The sequence below is a fragment of the Lynx rufus genome, unplaced genomic scaffold (genome assembly GCF_022079265.1).
Source record: "Lynx rufus isolate CCGP_SWC_20201006 ecotype Redwood Valley unplaced genomic scaffold, mLynRuf1.p SCAF_3, whole genome shotgun sequence".
Taxonomy (NCBI): Eukaryota; Metazoa; Chordata; class Mammalia; order Carnivora; family Felidae; genus Lynx; species Lynx rufus.
The window spans coordinates 54,574,608-54,590,748 of NW_025814845.1; the positions used below are offsets into that span (position 1 = coordinate 54,574,608).

At 37.3% G+C, this 16,141-nt stretch overlaps 1 protein-coding gene across 1 annotated transcript in view; it reads left to right on the forward strand.

Moving 5' to 3' along the window:
• The window catches only part of SLC4A4 (solute carrier family 4 member 4), a 299,466-nt gene that overhangs the window by 89,985 nt on the left and 193,340 nt on the right, over positions 1 to 16,141 (forward strand). The window contains exon 4 of the mRNA XM_047091144.1: positions 4,818 to 4,953. Within this exon, the coding sequence (XP_046947100.1) occupies positions 4,818 to 4,953 (136 nt within the window). The remainder of the gene's footprint in view (positions 1 to 4,817; positions 4,954 to 16,141) is intronic.

Sequence of the window (16,141 nt, forward strand, 5' to 3'; positions counted from 1 at the left end):
ATCATAATCTATTCATCTGTAATGCAGGTTGATTTTCTGATGTTTTCTCCCCTCCCGTATTAAAGTGAGACTAAAAAGGTTTATTTTCCCCTGTTCTTTTATTGGCTGTTTCCCAGAAAGGTACACCTTTATGTTCTCATTACCAAAGCTACTAAATTCACTGAAGTAACACGTGCAGAACTTTTGGCCTTTTTCTTTCCTACCTTATATATTTTCAACATATAGGGGCTCTTAGGGCCAATATCTGTGAGTACTTTCTTTCTTAGAAGCTAGTCAGGTTTTGCTGGTAAGGGCTGGCAATTTTTAAACTAATTTAAACCTTGTATTTTAGCCTCTATAATGATCATCACCATCCTGTTTTTCAGGTGGGGAACTTGAGACACAGAAAGGGTAATTAACTTGTCTCAGGTCATACAGCATAAAAGTAGCAGAGTTTGGATCCAAACCTAGGTAGTTTGGTTCCAGAGTCTATATGCTTAATCTCAATGCTATGTCTTCTATTTAGCTCATTTCCCTATTTGATTAAAAGTTACGGGGAAAAAATGAATTCCTGACATCCTTCATTAGGGAGACTCTCATTCTGCATATCTTTATGTTAAGAATGATGTTAGAAATGGGGAAGGGATGTATTTGCTGGCTACAGAGTATGCCCTTCCCATAGGTCTGTATTCGCAGTACAATTGCTGTGGCCTCTTCTTATTTCTGGGGAACCTTAGGGGAGCAACTGAGGAAAGAAACTTACTGGAGTATCAAGCGAGTTTATGACACAAGATTTTGGAATTTTATCCCAAAGGGGATTGTTATACTGGTCGTTCAGAAGCTGTGCTTAGTACATAAGACAAGTTACACATGAGACCCAGAGAGTGCGAACTGGTAGTAATGTCACAGCCTTCTTCCATTCCAGTGTGTGGAAGCCACAGCTAAGTCTGTCTGATAAGCAGTGAGTTGTGCTTTCCTAATTTGAGGATCCTGGATCTCAGAGTACTGCTCCTTGGATCAGAGCTGAGCAGAGATATGTGCTGTGGCTCTGCAGGTAGAGTCTCTTTTCTAATGAGGAGAAAGATTTATTCTTCTCTGTTAGAGGTGGGGACTAACATCACGTTTTTAGAAATGAACAAAAAAATTGATCCTCTAAATGTACATTTTTCCTTTCCAAAAGCTAGTTCTACCTCAGCAATCTTTGATGTTGAACGTTGATGAAAAGTCCATCAAATCTCTGATTGTCTGTTTCACAACCACTATTGTATAACCACATTTTTAGTAGTCTGAAGTCTTAGACAGATTCCAAATTGTACTCATCACTTCTTACCCACCCCCATCATTTCTTTCATAACTTCCATGATTCTCTAGAATGATTACACTTTCCATTTCTTGGTTGGAAAGGCATTGCAAGTCTTTTTACGTAAAAGTTCTGGAACTTTCATTTTTGTTTCTCACAGAGATGTTAAGAAATTTCACAGTCATTTTTTTCTCTAATTACTGAAATTAAATATATTGTATCTTATATTAATATATATTCAATTATCTTATTTGAATGTTCCACAAACACAGAACAGTCTGCAGATATATTTTTTTGGTTTATGTACTAATTTATTCATTCATTTAAGCAATTAATTATTCACTGAACAATTAATTAGTTAATGTTTGCATCCCTTTCTAGAGATGTAAACTTGATAAGAACAAGGATCTTGTCAAGTTTTTTCCTTTATCTTCAGAGCCTGAAACTAAGCCTATTTAGAGCAAAGACGGTACTCCATAAATACTGCTGAATGAATGCATGAATGAATTGTGCACACTGCAGAACAGATAGAAAAGTGAAAGGAAGAAAATAGAAGCCCTAGAAATAAACTGTATAACATTTAAAAGTTGTATATATAGGCCGTCCTTGCTTTGCGTGGTAGTGCGAGGCCATAAATATGACTATTCAAGCTGAAGTTAATGCAAAACAATCCTAATAATCAATGAGAAAAGCTACTATTTTTCTTTGACCTTTAAAAAATTTTGCCGTGTCATTGAAATCTCTCTTGCTGTTTGTTATAAAGATATAGGAAAATGAAAAAAAATTTAAAAGTAATATTTAGGACACTCTAAATCATCAGAAGCATTGAGATTAAAGTGTTTTGTTTCTTCTTAAAATCTTCTCAGAAGTAGTTTGAATAGGCTTGCCTTCGTCCCATTGTACAACTTATGATATGAAGCAAGCATCTTTTCTGTTCCCAACCGAATTGCATACTCCTCTCTAAGTTTGGATCCGCTTCCAACATTTTCTCCTTTTTGCTTTCCATGTCAAGAAATGTCTCTGAGAGTTCCTTTAATGTGAGTTTTTTTTTTTAATGTGTGTGGGTTTTTTGTTTGTTTTCTGTTTTGCTAGCATCACTTCCTCTGGGACATCTTTATTGTTTTGGTTCAGCCACTTTCGTTATTTACATTGTGAAGTTTGTGTGCTGCGCTGTGCGCCTTTTGACTGTGTGTCTAGATTCTCTCACATGTCGATTGGCAGCATTGTCAACCTCCCCATGAGCAGCGTTCTGTCTTCTGTAACCCCTTTTACATTTGACACAGATTTCATTTCTACCATATCACTTTTTGTCTGTACTCGACTTTCATCTCTTTTGGCTACTTCCCTCTTTTGGTTATTTATATTATATGAATTTATCATTGAAAGGTAGGAAGGCAACACAGATACACACTTTGGGTACCAGATGGCCAGTGACCAATCACTGACAGACTTTGCAAAAAGCATTATGATTGGTCACTGATCATGATGTATATATGTTATTTACATAGTAACTTATGGACTGAAGAGCTAGCAGTGAAATTCGTCCTTTGTGCAATTACTCACAGTTAATACACTATGATAACTGAAATTTGAACTGTATTATTGGGGGACTGGTGTTCTTTAACTAAATGGTGGTGCCTGGAATTCACACACACTGGAACCATGCAGAGTGAGGGCTCTCTCAATTCCAGACTTTATTTTGTGGATATATTTGTATTTTTTTCTTTACTAAAGTGGGATCACTTTATTTGCATGATTTTGCAATTTTATTTTTCATTTAATCTTGTATATATGTCAAAAATAATCTTGACTTCATGTTTTATAACTACATGGTAATTTATTGGATAGTTGTAATACAGTTTATTTAACCAATCCTTTTTGGACATTTAGGCTTTTATTTTTCACAGTTATCAACAGTGTTGCAGTGGATACCTCAGTCTTTGAGATAACAACTATTACTCGGAATGAATGTCTTTTTAGTGGTAGCATTACTGGCTCACGTGATATATATACTTTTAAAACATTTTCATATCCTTTTAAATTTCCCTTCAGAGAGATATTCCCATTTAGGCTTCTACCAGTGACATAAACTGAGAGGTGCTGGTGTACATGTTCTAAATCTCTGGCAACATTGGGATGATCATTTTTGAAAATATTTGCCATTTTCATAGATAAAACATCTATTCTATTCTATTCTATTCTATTCTATTCTATTCTATTCTATTCTATTCTATTCTGAGAGAGAGAGCATGCAGGGGAAGGGCAGAGAGAGAGAGGGAGAGAGAGAGAATCCCAAGCAGGCTCTGTACTGACAGCATGGAGCCCGATGTGGGGCTTGATCATGACCGTGAAATCATGACCTGAACCAAAATCAAGAATTGGATGCTTAACTGACTGAGCCACCCAGACACCTCATTACTTTCATAATTAGTTTTGATGACTAGTTAGGTTGAATATTTTCCATGAGTTTATTTGTAGTATTTTCTGATCTGTGGCATTGCATCCTGTCCTATTATAGTAGTTTTCAAATGGTAAGAATTTTCTTTTTTTATTGAGTACATATATTTCTGCAATCTTGTGTGTGTGTGTGTGTGTGTGTGTGTGTGTGTGTGTGTGTGCATACACACATATGTATCTGTGTACCTGGACTACATTCACATGGATATACCATTCTTGGCTTTACCCAGGGATTTTAAAGAGTATCTCTGTGCCTTAGTTTTGTAATATGGCCATCAGTTTTCAGATGTTTTCCTTTAAAAAAAAAAAAAAGGGAAAATTAACCACAACCTGAGGGAAGTTCTAGTTAATTTTTGTTACAAGATTTTCAGGAGATAGGGTCAAAAGGAGCTAGTAGGGCATTCAATTATGTGCTTGAGTGTGTCAGAAAAGTTTTTTTCCTCAGGTGTACAATAGTTTACTTGGGCTTGTTTTTCAAGTGTATTGAAGTGTGACTAAACATTTTTGGGTACTGCCATTATGTAAAGAAGAGGCCCCATCTTGTTAAATATTCCCTCATCAACTTTGCACTTAGCAAGTTACGGGCAGCAAGGATCCTGTGAGGGCATGAGCTTTAGGCATTGGACAGAGGGAGGGTGGGTGGGAGGCAAGGGCCTGGGGTAACTCAGGATTGGAGTGCTCTGTTGCCCCCTCCCATTGCTGTAGAAGAAGTGATTGGCTCAGGCTGGTTTCTGTCTACTAATTTTGGATGGGTCATAAGTGGGGAAGGAGGGAAGGTCATGTGGTTGGACCTCAGCTCATCTGAGGGCTAAAGGTTCTTTGTGACACTCCACACAGAACCGGAGCCCTGTCCTGGAGAGCGGTGGCGAGCTGAGATACAGCTTAGGACTGAAGGAACAGAGAAGGGCTTTGAGTTCTTTCTGTCTTTAGGTTGGGGATAAGGGAGGCCTAGCACGGAGGATGTCCACGGAAAACATGGCTGGGAAGTCCAATAGCCTTGGGGACAGAGGAAGAGCTCGAAGCTACACTTTCCTCAGGGTTGTCCAGCCAGTGTTTAACCACAGTATTTTCACTTCCGCAGTCTCTCCTGCTGCAGAACGTATCCGATTCATCTTGGGTGAGGAGGATGACAGCCCCGCACCCCCTCAACTCTTCACCGAACTGGATGAGCTGCTGGCTGTGGATGGGCAGGAGATGGAGTGGAAGGAGACAGCGAGGTGAGACATGGCTGGCTGTGCACTGCTGACCTGGGGAATCAAATGCAGGGCAAGATTGTTGTCCGTGAGCATCTTTCTCTCTCCTTCACACTTTGAATAACTGATGAGCATCATGTTGGCTGGGTTAAGGAATGAAAGGATTCTTTTAATTCTCTTTTGTATTGATGTGGATGCAGGGCACCCTTTAGTCCACTGCTGGAACATTGTTTCATTGATTCGTGTTGCTACAGTTTTAACCTTTATAAGGAATTAGAAGTAAACTTCCATTCGTATGCTGTTTAATAGTAAAATGTCTTAGATAAACTAAAGCACCCTAACATGATAGGCTAGAGATATGTGTCCACAGTCTCCACATGCCGGGGTATCTTGTGAAATCATGTCTGATTTTTTTGTCCATTCCCAGTTAGGAGGGAGGTTGCAAAGACAATGACTGTTTATCCACAAACTTGCCATTATTCCAAGTGAAAATATATTATCTTTTAAGTATCCAACAAAAAGCCAAGTAGAACGTTCACTTGAATTGGAAGTTTAGAGACCTGAGTTGAATTTCAGATTTCTCACCTGTTAGCTGCCCAGTACTCAGTTTCTCAGAACTTTGATTTCATCATCAATAAAATGATCTACTACATATAATATATATGAACGCAATATAAGATAGATAATATATGTAAGTGTAATACTACTTAATATTTGTCTAATTATAGCATGGATATTTATATACATGTCTATATGCGTGTATACATATGGAAATACTTTGTAAATTGTTAAGCACTACCGATACATCTAAGGCTTCATTTGTCTCATGATAATAGAGCTTTACTTTCTTTCTGGATGTAGACTCCATTATATACTCCACGCTGTAATTCTAGGATATACAGCAATTCTATAATATAAAAACTTATGGGGCGCCTGGGTGGCACAGTCGGTTAAGCGTCCGACTTCATCCAGGTCACGATCTCGCGGTCCGTGAGTTCGGGCCCCGCGTCAGGCTCTGGGCTGATGGCTCAGAGCCTGGAGCCTGTTTCCGATTCTGTGTCTCCCTCTCTCTCTGCCCCTCCCCCGTTCATGCTCTGTCTCTCTCTGTCCCAAAAAAAATAAATAAACGTGGAAAAAAAAATTTTTTTTATAATCTAAAAACTTAGATATAATGCAGTTATTGGTCTCTCACTGTCATAATCACATGGAGATTCAATATATTTCACTTTCACAAGAAAAATATTGTTAAGACACGCCTTTTATAGTCTGTAATTTAATTCAAATCAGTTAACTTCAGCCTGTGTTTTTTTGAATGCATAGTATATGTCAGGCACTCATGAAGTACTGGGAAAAAAGAAGTGAGCAAAAGAAGCTCACACATAGGTCACTGTATCTTACTGAAGAGTCTCAAGTGTGTTCAGTATAATCAGAAGTGAGGCAAGTCAAATCATTATCATGGCTTTGGGTTTAAAAAAAAGCAAAATAAGTGAAAGTCTTCTAGAGATGTAGATGGAAAAGAGATTTATGTCTGCTGTTCTGGTTCTTGTTAGGTCATTCTAGAATCAGAAAGAAATATATTTTTTATCATCTATGATCAGTAAAAGTTGATGAGATATAAAGAACCACTAACCCAATAGTCTTTCCTTTACTGGATGAGGTTCTTTTGGGAGTTAAAGGAAGAACATTTATTTTCTGGGGTCTGCACCCAATATGGGGCTAGAACTCATGACCCCAAGATCTAGAGTCCCATGCTCTTCTGACTGAGCCAGCCAAGCACCTTATTTCTGGGGCATGTCTTAAAAGCTTCATGCATCATATCATTTGTAATCAAGTGTTCATCAAGTTCATTGGATTTTTTTGGTAATTTTTGTTTAGTTACTGAGACTTGTGCTCTGTAGGTTTATGGATTTATTATTATTTCTGTTGTAAAGTACTTTTTTTAAAATTTTTTACATTTATTTATTTTTTGAGAGACATAAACAGACAGAGCACAAGTTGGGTAGAGAGAGGAGACACCGAATCCGAAGCAGGCTCCAGGCTCTGAGCTGTCAGCACAGAGCCCGATGCAGGGCTCGAACTCATAAACTGTGAGATCATGACCTGAGCCAAAGTCGGACGCTTAACCAACTGAGCCACCCAGGCGCCCCTGTTGTAAAGTACTTTTGAATGTCTTCAGCCATTTAGGATTTTTAATAGTAGAAAAGCTTTATAAATTAATTCATTTGATAATGGTAGAGAAGCTTTTATTTCTCACCAAGAATTTCTAGGTAGTTTATCCATGTGGAAACAATCTGCTTTAAAAAAAATTCAGTAGAAAAAAAAAAGTAGAGTAGAATCCATGGATAATCTCTTATCTTCCATAATTTAAACTGTGCTCAGAAAAAAAAAAAAATCATTACATTTTGCTCCTGGCCCTCCTAGTAGCATTAAGGAAAGAGACCTCATCTTAAATATGTTATTTTCCATTTGCTGGATAACTGTCTTTCTAACATACAGACACTTAAAGCAAGTGTGCTTGTTTGAACTCTTCTGTTAATATTTTCTCCTTATCAAAAAGCTGCCTGTAGCACATTTCTACTTCTCCACCTCTTACGCTCCCTGTTGAAGCTCTTCATTCTTGGTTTTTCAGGACCTCTTTCCATGATACAGTAACTCTCTCTCATTCCTTTCTCTCAGTACCTATAACCTGGGTATTAAAAGTCCTACATAAAGTACACCTTGGGTTCATAAAACATCCTCCAAAAGAAGGCCTTCAAATTGGAACCTTTTACTAGTATCTCCATTTAATTTTTTCTTTTCCTTCTTTCTAGGAGAAAAAAAAAACCATAGTAAGAATTGTACTGGCGCAGCCTGAATTAAGTGTTGGGGAGATTTTGGTCTAGTCTTAGCTTTGGTGCTAATGGGCTACTTAGCTTTGGGCCAGTCATGTACTCATGGAGTCTTCCCGAGCTTGAGTGCTCTGTTCTATCAACTGAGGGTGATACTGCGTTGCACCTCTCTAACTTCATGCATATCTCATAGCTCTACAATTCCATCCCTGTGTGTATACTGGTATAGTCAGTTGTGACCAGAAGAGCTACTGTTATTCTTATTCTCATCTTGAAATTCCTGTGTGAGTACCTATCAGAGAGTAGACTTCAGGTGTAGCTTTCTGCTTTTTCTTTCAGTCAAAGACAGGCTCTATTTTATATGACCTCTGGTCTCAGAAAGGAGGAGGTAACAGTTCACTGTGTAGGTAATTCAACGTTGAATGAAATGGACATTGTACTTTCGTTTAAGATTCTTAAAGATTCAGATAATTTTGAATACTTTACCATCTTTAAGGACTTCTTTCCTTGAGAACACAGGTGTCATTTTTGGTGATGTCATCAGTCCCTGAGAGACTGTACTGCTGGAGAGAATGTGTGGTGGGAGTACACCATGTGTTGTTGGTGGGAGGGGGGTGCTTTCCAGGAAGAAATAGACTCACACTAGTCTACACTCTATAACTTCTTTACATTTTTTTTAATGTTTATTTTTGAGAGACACATACACAGAGCGTGAATGGAGGAGGGGCAGAGAGAGCGAGGGAGACACAGAATCTGAAGCAGGCTGCAGGGTCTGAGCTGTCAGCACAGAGCCCAACGTGGGGCTCTAACCAACAAGCTGTGAAATCATGACCTGAGCCGAAGTCAGATGCTTAACTGACTGAGCCACCCAGGTGCCCCTATACTCTATAACTTCTGTATAGGACTTGCCACAATTAATATTCGTTAATTTTTTAAAAATGCTTATTTATTTATTTTGAGGGAGAGAGAGATAGAGAAGAGAGACAGAGAGAGAAAGAGAGAAAACGCATGCATGAGCAGTGGAGTGGTGGAGAGAGAGGATTCCAAGCAGGTTCTGCACTGTCAGCACAGAGCCAGACGTGGGGCTGGATCTCATGAACTGTGAGATCATAACCTGAACCGAAATCAAGAGTCAGATGCTTAACAGACTGAGCCACCCAGACGCCTCACTATTGGTTAATTAAATGTAGATATGATATTATTGTTTACATTTTGTCTTCTTCATTACACCAATTCATCTGAAAGCAGGGACCACCATGTCTATCTTTCACTACTGTATTCCCAGTGCCTCACTGTGCCTGGTACCATAATAGGTGCTCAGTCATATTTTTTTAAGTGTAATTAGTTGAGAACTGATTGCCTTTAGAAACAAATGTTCTAAATATAATACTTTCTTAGAAATATTACTTGACCAAAGTTGGAATTCTGTGATGTCATCTCTTTCTGACTGATGAACAGCTGAATGACAGACCCAAGGTACCTAGCACACCATTGATAAAACTCAGAAGAGGACCTATGTTTGAAGTTTCAAACTAATTCATCAATATGCTGATGCCATCTGCCTTAAGTTCTCTAGCCCAGATTCTTTCCTTATATGACTGAAAACAAATAATTGGATGGCTAATCCCCTTCTCAAAATAACATGTCTAATATTGAGCTGCTAATCTTCCTGCCTCAGATCTGCTTCTCCTACAGAGTTTTGCACCGCAGTGAACAACTCCATTCTTCTAGTTACTCAAGCCGGAAACATTGGAGTCTTCCTTGTCTTCTGTCTTTCTCTACACCCCTTACTTGATCATTTGGCAACTCCTATTAATTTTACCCTCAAAGATATCGAGATACTCAGAATCTCACCACATCTCACATTCAGCACTGTCACAACCCAGGTCCCAGCCACCATCATTTCTCATCTAGATTACTGCACATGCTTCCTAATTAGTCCATCTCTTTACACCTGCCCTTATCTCCCTCATGAACAATCCACAATGATATCTTTGACCTCATCTCCTGCTTCTCTCCCCTGTTCACTCACTGTCCAGTCGTGTTCCTGTGTCAGGGACATCACACTTGCTGTTCTCTCTGTCTGAAGTGCTCACCTTGCTGCAACCCCAGTTATCTACATGGCTCATTTCCTCACCTCCTTCAGGTATTTATTCAAATATTATCTTCTCAGTGGCTACCCCATCTAAAGTTGAAACCTTCCCCCAACACTCCATAACCTCCATCCTCTGTTATTTTGTCCTTGGCACTTACCACCGTTTAGCATATTGCATACCTTATTATTTTCTCTTCCCAATAAAATTAAAGTTCCACGAGGGCAGGAATTTTTTGTTTTTTTTTTTTTTTTTTTGTTCACCACTATATTTCTAGTCTACAACTACCTGGGATACTATCCGTAGTCAAGAAATATGTTCTAACAGAATGAAGGAATGGAGAAATAGTACCTTGATTCTTAGTAGTCCGCTCCACCCAGATCCTGTTGGGAGGCTGGAAGGTGATTGTACCTCCAGAAATGATTCAGATTTTTTAGTAATCTTTAGTTCTTGGAACATTCTCTGCTTCAGAATGTTTTTGCAGTAATTTCTGACCACCATTTATGATGTCCAGTTTCCAGATGTGATAGGAGATTTTCCTCCATTAAAAGCTCTCAAATGTCTCAGACTAATAAAAGTTTAGTATTTAGAAGGGGTTCATTTTATATATGAAAATGTTCTATGAATATTTTTCTGGTTGACTTATAAAATTGAGATCTTTGCCTTCTGTGGAGACCCCAATTCATAGACTTACTTTATTCCATAGAGAACTAACCCACTAGACTTCTCTAGCTTAATGCAGTTTCTACTGTGAGCCCATACACTCAGAAAACACAATACTATCCTTTGTAATGCTCTTTACTTTTTAGTTGGCTAATGATTGGATTTGACCAAAAATATCCTATATGGATTCCCAGCACTACAGCATATTCAGTATTAGTCAGGAAGTTCAGGTTAAGCTCTGTGTCTCAGAAAATAGAGAGAATGGTTTCAGTAGTAGGAAAATTATCCCAATTTAACTTCTGGAAGGCACAGTAGCCACAAGGGAAGTCTTTCTTTATATGAAGTTTGAAGCACAGCCAACTCTTCCACCCTCTTTTTTTTTTTTTTTTTTAACATCTTTCCCCTACTTTTCCCTTTCCTAAAAATTAAAACTTTGAATTTTTACTGGTTCTTCTAACATAGAGAACAAATGAAGACTGTGCAAAGGATAGAATGATTAGACCTGAGAAATTGTATATGACCAGTGGAATGCAGAGAATACTCTTTTTTGAAGGGTATTCGTGTATTCCTGAGTGTTAGGTCATTCGAGTACTGACCTTTAGTAATATGGCAGTAATTAGAATGGATTATTTGGTATTAGTGAAGAAGCCTATGCTCATTATTAAGACTTTCAAGGTGGCTAGGCATTAGCTAATAGGTTCATGATACAAACTGGCAAAAGAATAAGCCATGGTCTAGCTTTGGTGTTGGCCCAAAGCCAGGAAGAAGGGCTACTGCTATCTCCTACCACCCCAAGTTCTTTCTTTCTTTTAAATGTTTATTTTTTTTTAATTTTTTTTCAACATTTTTATTTATTTTTGGGACAGAGAGAGACAGAGCATGAACGGGGGAGGGGCAGAGAGACAGGGAGACACCGAATCGGAAACAGGCTCCAGGCTCCGAACCATCCGCCCAGAGCCTGACGCGGGGCTCGAACTCCCGGACCGCGAGATCGTGACCTGGCTGAAGTCGGACGCTTAACCGACTGCGCCACCCAGGCGCCCCTTAAATGTTTATTTTTGAGAGAGAGAGAGAGAGAGAGAGAGAGAGAGAGAGAGAGAGAGAGAACATGTTTTTGAGGGGGAGCGGGAGGGGAAGGATCAGACAGAGAGGGAGACAGAGGATCTAAAGCAAGCTCTGCACTAACAGCAGAGAGCCCAGCATAGGGTTTGAACTCACAAATATGAGATCATGACCTGAGCCAAAGCTGGATGCTTAACCAACTGAGCCACCCAGGCATCCCTCATATTCTTTATTTCTTTGAGACAATGACATCTCTGCAAAAATGGTTATTGGCTTTCAGTTTTCCTTCAGGGAATATTCATATGGTAATGTTGGACTTCACTGTTATGAGAATATATGTTAAAGACCAGTCTCCCAGTGTGATTCAGTTTTTGCTGCCAAACCTGGGTAAAAAGGAAAGCCATCACAAGTTTCAACAAGAAAGCCAGCCAACAGAGGAAAAGGGTATTGATGTTTTACTTCCAGTGGGACAGCACAAATGAACACCCATTTGTGTTTCTACTTGGCATACTGACCCAGTCTATCTTTGGAAAACCTGATTATAGGGCATGGCCATCAAGCATAGATATGTGCACTTACTATGCGGGTGTGGAGAGAGACTGCTCTCTTCCCAGTATATACTGACTTCTCTGTCTTTTCTCTACTGGATTACTTTGAAACATTCCATTTAAGAACAAGTTTATTTCTTCTGTAACAAGAAGGCTGAAGGAAAAGGAATCTAATCATCTATGTAATTGTAGTTACATATACTGTTTTGCAGTAACTTTCACAGTTGATCTAGAAATTTAAGAGGTCTCCTTAAAAACATAATTTATCCCAGATACACACTAGCCTTGGCTTCTTTGGTGTAATGAGGCACTTTTTAGTTAGCAAGAAATTTATTATTTTAATAGTCTTATATAGTTGGATTATATTCTAGGACAAAGGTCACATCTATTTTCCACTGTTAAATTGGCATGCATGTAAGTTAGAGGTCTTGTCTTTTCTTAATTACATTTAATCATATGATTGGAAAGTTGCAAAATTCAGTGATTCCCAGTGGGCCTTCTCTTTTCTTCAATAAACGAGAGAGATACTGTTTGGTTGGCAGTCACTCAAAGTACATTCAACTGAGTGTACTTTCTCCTCCTCCTTCTTCTTCATCTTCTTCATCTTCTTTCTCTTCCAACCTTGGAATAAATAAACTTTACCTAAGAAACTCTTCCTGCAAGGTTGCAACAGTTTTGTAATTGCAAGCATTTAAAAATCTAACTTCTGAAATAAATTTTCCCATAACATGTCAAGTACCAAGACAAAGGGAAAAGTAGGAAACTTTATTGCAAATATATTGTTATGCACAGTTACTATGAAGGGTGGATAGTAGCTTATAGTACATTTTATAATAAAAATGTCTGTTTTTTTTTAAAAAAAAATGTAATTACATGGTTCTGGGACACCTTAACAAATTCATTGGCATTCGGATAGGCTGAACTTTGGCACCTTTGCCCTAGCCTTTTCTTTAATGGGTTCTGATTTGAATTGAGTAGTTTTCAGTTTTTTTTTTTTTTTTTTCCAGATTTGTCCTTGATAATGTGAAGAGGATAGACATAGCATGTGTAGTTTCTGGAATGAAACTATATGCGAACAATCTGTTTAAATGGGCAAACTATTACTTTATGTCTGAAGGCATATGTTGGAAATATACTCGATTCCTTGAACAATCAGAACAATAGATTTTGAAGGAATTTAATAGTCATTATCCTAGAGTTTTCCTTATGTCCTTAGCTATGCTATGATATGACATCATCACAGCATTTAATATTTACTGAACTCAAAGTGGAGTAGAAGCTAAACTGAACTATGAGATCATACTTATCCCTTAGGAACATAGATTCTAGGGAACTGGCTAGTTTTGAGATTTTACATTTTCATTCATTTGTGATTAAATCTTGACCTAAAGGGCTGGTGTATTCCGGGAGGGTGACTAATGCTATTCCATAAATCCCAGCTGGTTGGGATTTATGATTCTAAATGTACTTTTAAAACTTGTTTAAAGTCATATTTAAGTCTAATCAGGTGACCTACAATACAAACTGTGGAGAGGAGTGAAATAAAAGATTGGTCACAAAAGAGTGCACGGGTTTTGATCCTTCTTTTTTTTGTTTGTTTTAAGAAATTTTTGTTAAACTTATATCATCCATTTCTCCTATCCTTCACTTCCCACCTCTGACAACTCCCAATCTATTGTCTGTATTTATGAGCTTGGCTATTTATTTATATTTATATTTATATTTATATTTATATTTATATTTATATTTATATTTATATTCATTTATATTTATATATTTATGATTCTACATATAAGAGATATCATACCATATGATACCATATGGTAAGATATGCCATATGATATAAGAGATATCGTATGGTATTTGTCTATCTCTGTCTGACTTACTTCACTTAGCAAAAGTGCTATTGAGGTCATCCATGTTGTCTCAAATGGCAAGATTTCATTATTTTTATGGATGAATAATATTCCATTATATATTATATATTATATTTATATCATGTATATATGATATTACCAGTTTCATATGTACAGAATCATATATCACTATTATATATATATTTGTACCTTGTATCATGTATCCCAATTTCTATATCTTGGTTACTATAAATAATGCTGCAATTAACATAGGGGTGCATATAAAAAAATAAACTTACGTAGTTTGGACAGTTGAGAATGATGGCAGAAAAGAGCCACTGTCACATTGTATGTATTTGGCAATACAGATCTATGGCAAATGATAGGAAGAGGGACTCATTCAATAAAAATAAGAGGGAATTGAGGGCTGTCTAAAACACTCCCCTTTACTGAGTCCCCTTTACTGAGTTTCTAGCTGGCTTTTGTTATTTATCTTGGGTTTACATCCCATGACCAAAGATTCTCTCCCTCAGCTACTAAGAATTCTCTTAGGAATAAAAACAAGGAATCACTCCTATAGATAACATCCTTATATGTAATTCTGACACGGTTTTATATACTATGGAGTCTTTTAATATACTAGAGCCTTAGCTTGGGTAATAAATCATAACATCAAATGTAAATATGATTCACTATAATATACACCTGAAATTATTAGGATATTTTATGCCAATTATACTTCAATAAAAATACTCTTCAAAATTATTTTAAGTTTTTATTTTAATTTCAGTTAGTTAACATACAGTGTTATATTAGTTTCAGGTGTACAATATAGTGATTCAGCACTTCCATACATCACCCTGTGCTCATCATGACAGGTGCATTCCTTAATCCCCATCACCTGTTTAACCCAACCCTCCATCCCCTTTTCAAAATTATTTTAAAAATGTAAGTATGATTTATATAACACGTATCAAAAAACATAGTTAAAGATTGTGTGAGCAAGCCTGAAAAGATAATATACCTAAAGTTAACCAATGTAATATACTCTATAAAATGATTACTTTTGAAATAACCCAATTACCTTTTATCTTTTAGGCAAATCCATAGGATTCTATAAGAGTGTGATGTAAAATTGTCATTTTTCTTTCATTCTTTCTATTTCTGTAGTACTAATAACAACTTAAGGGAAGAACTACTAAGTTAATTACACACACACACAACACATACACATGAATATTAAAGGTTCTTGTATTCTGTCTTGGAATGTTTCACAACTACTTTTATGGAAAGAAACAAGGCCCAGTTCTGAAGTTTTAGAACTTTAGTGGTGATGTGGGCTTTTTAACTTGTGAGGAAAATATGTAAAAATCTCCACTGTTTACATTTATGGGGGATACAGAGGAAAGAGAGAGGGTCTTGGAATTGAGGGTGAGGTTGGAGATAAGGTTACCATTGACATGTGGGAGTTCTCTGGCTAGGAGGGACTTGCTGAGAGGAGTAGAGACAGGGAGTCTTTGGATATGGCTAAAATACTTGTGAATCATGTGAGTATTGGGCTTGATTAAAATTCTAAATTTTCTCTGACTCTGTGGTTGATCTCTTGATCTGTTTTCACTCCTGGTTCTACTAATGTGTTTTTTTTCCTCCTCTGGGGGGTGGTGAGCAGTCTATAAATAATACCTTATGTAGAGCTTCCTCTGATCTCTGCCCTTTGTTCTCATCTTTAATGTGCTAGGTGAGCGTTTAGTTTTTTTCTAGGAAAAAGTTTTTCAATCATTAAACCTTTGGGTGAAGAATGTAGAAAAACAGTTTTTTTTAACCCCTTCTTTATCTTTTTCAATATCTTTCAGAAGGTTTGAATTGAGAGAAAGAAGCATTTTTCTTTGGGTCATAATGAATAGCAAACTGACGATGGTTTCATGTTCTCCTTTACCAGTGTAGAAAAAGTCTGTATGTGTAATATGTGGGATATACAGACGGTCAAATGTGTTTTGCTTTCATTTCCATTAAACTTTTAAAAAGTTGCTTGTATATTGCAAAGTTATCAAAATATCTAGGAGTCTTAGAAAGACAGTGGGTTGTTTGTTCCATTGCTAAGGTTTATAGGAGATCTATTATTATCAGAATAGATGTGTTCACTGAACTTGTGTATTTTTAAA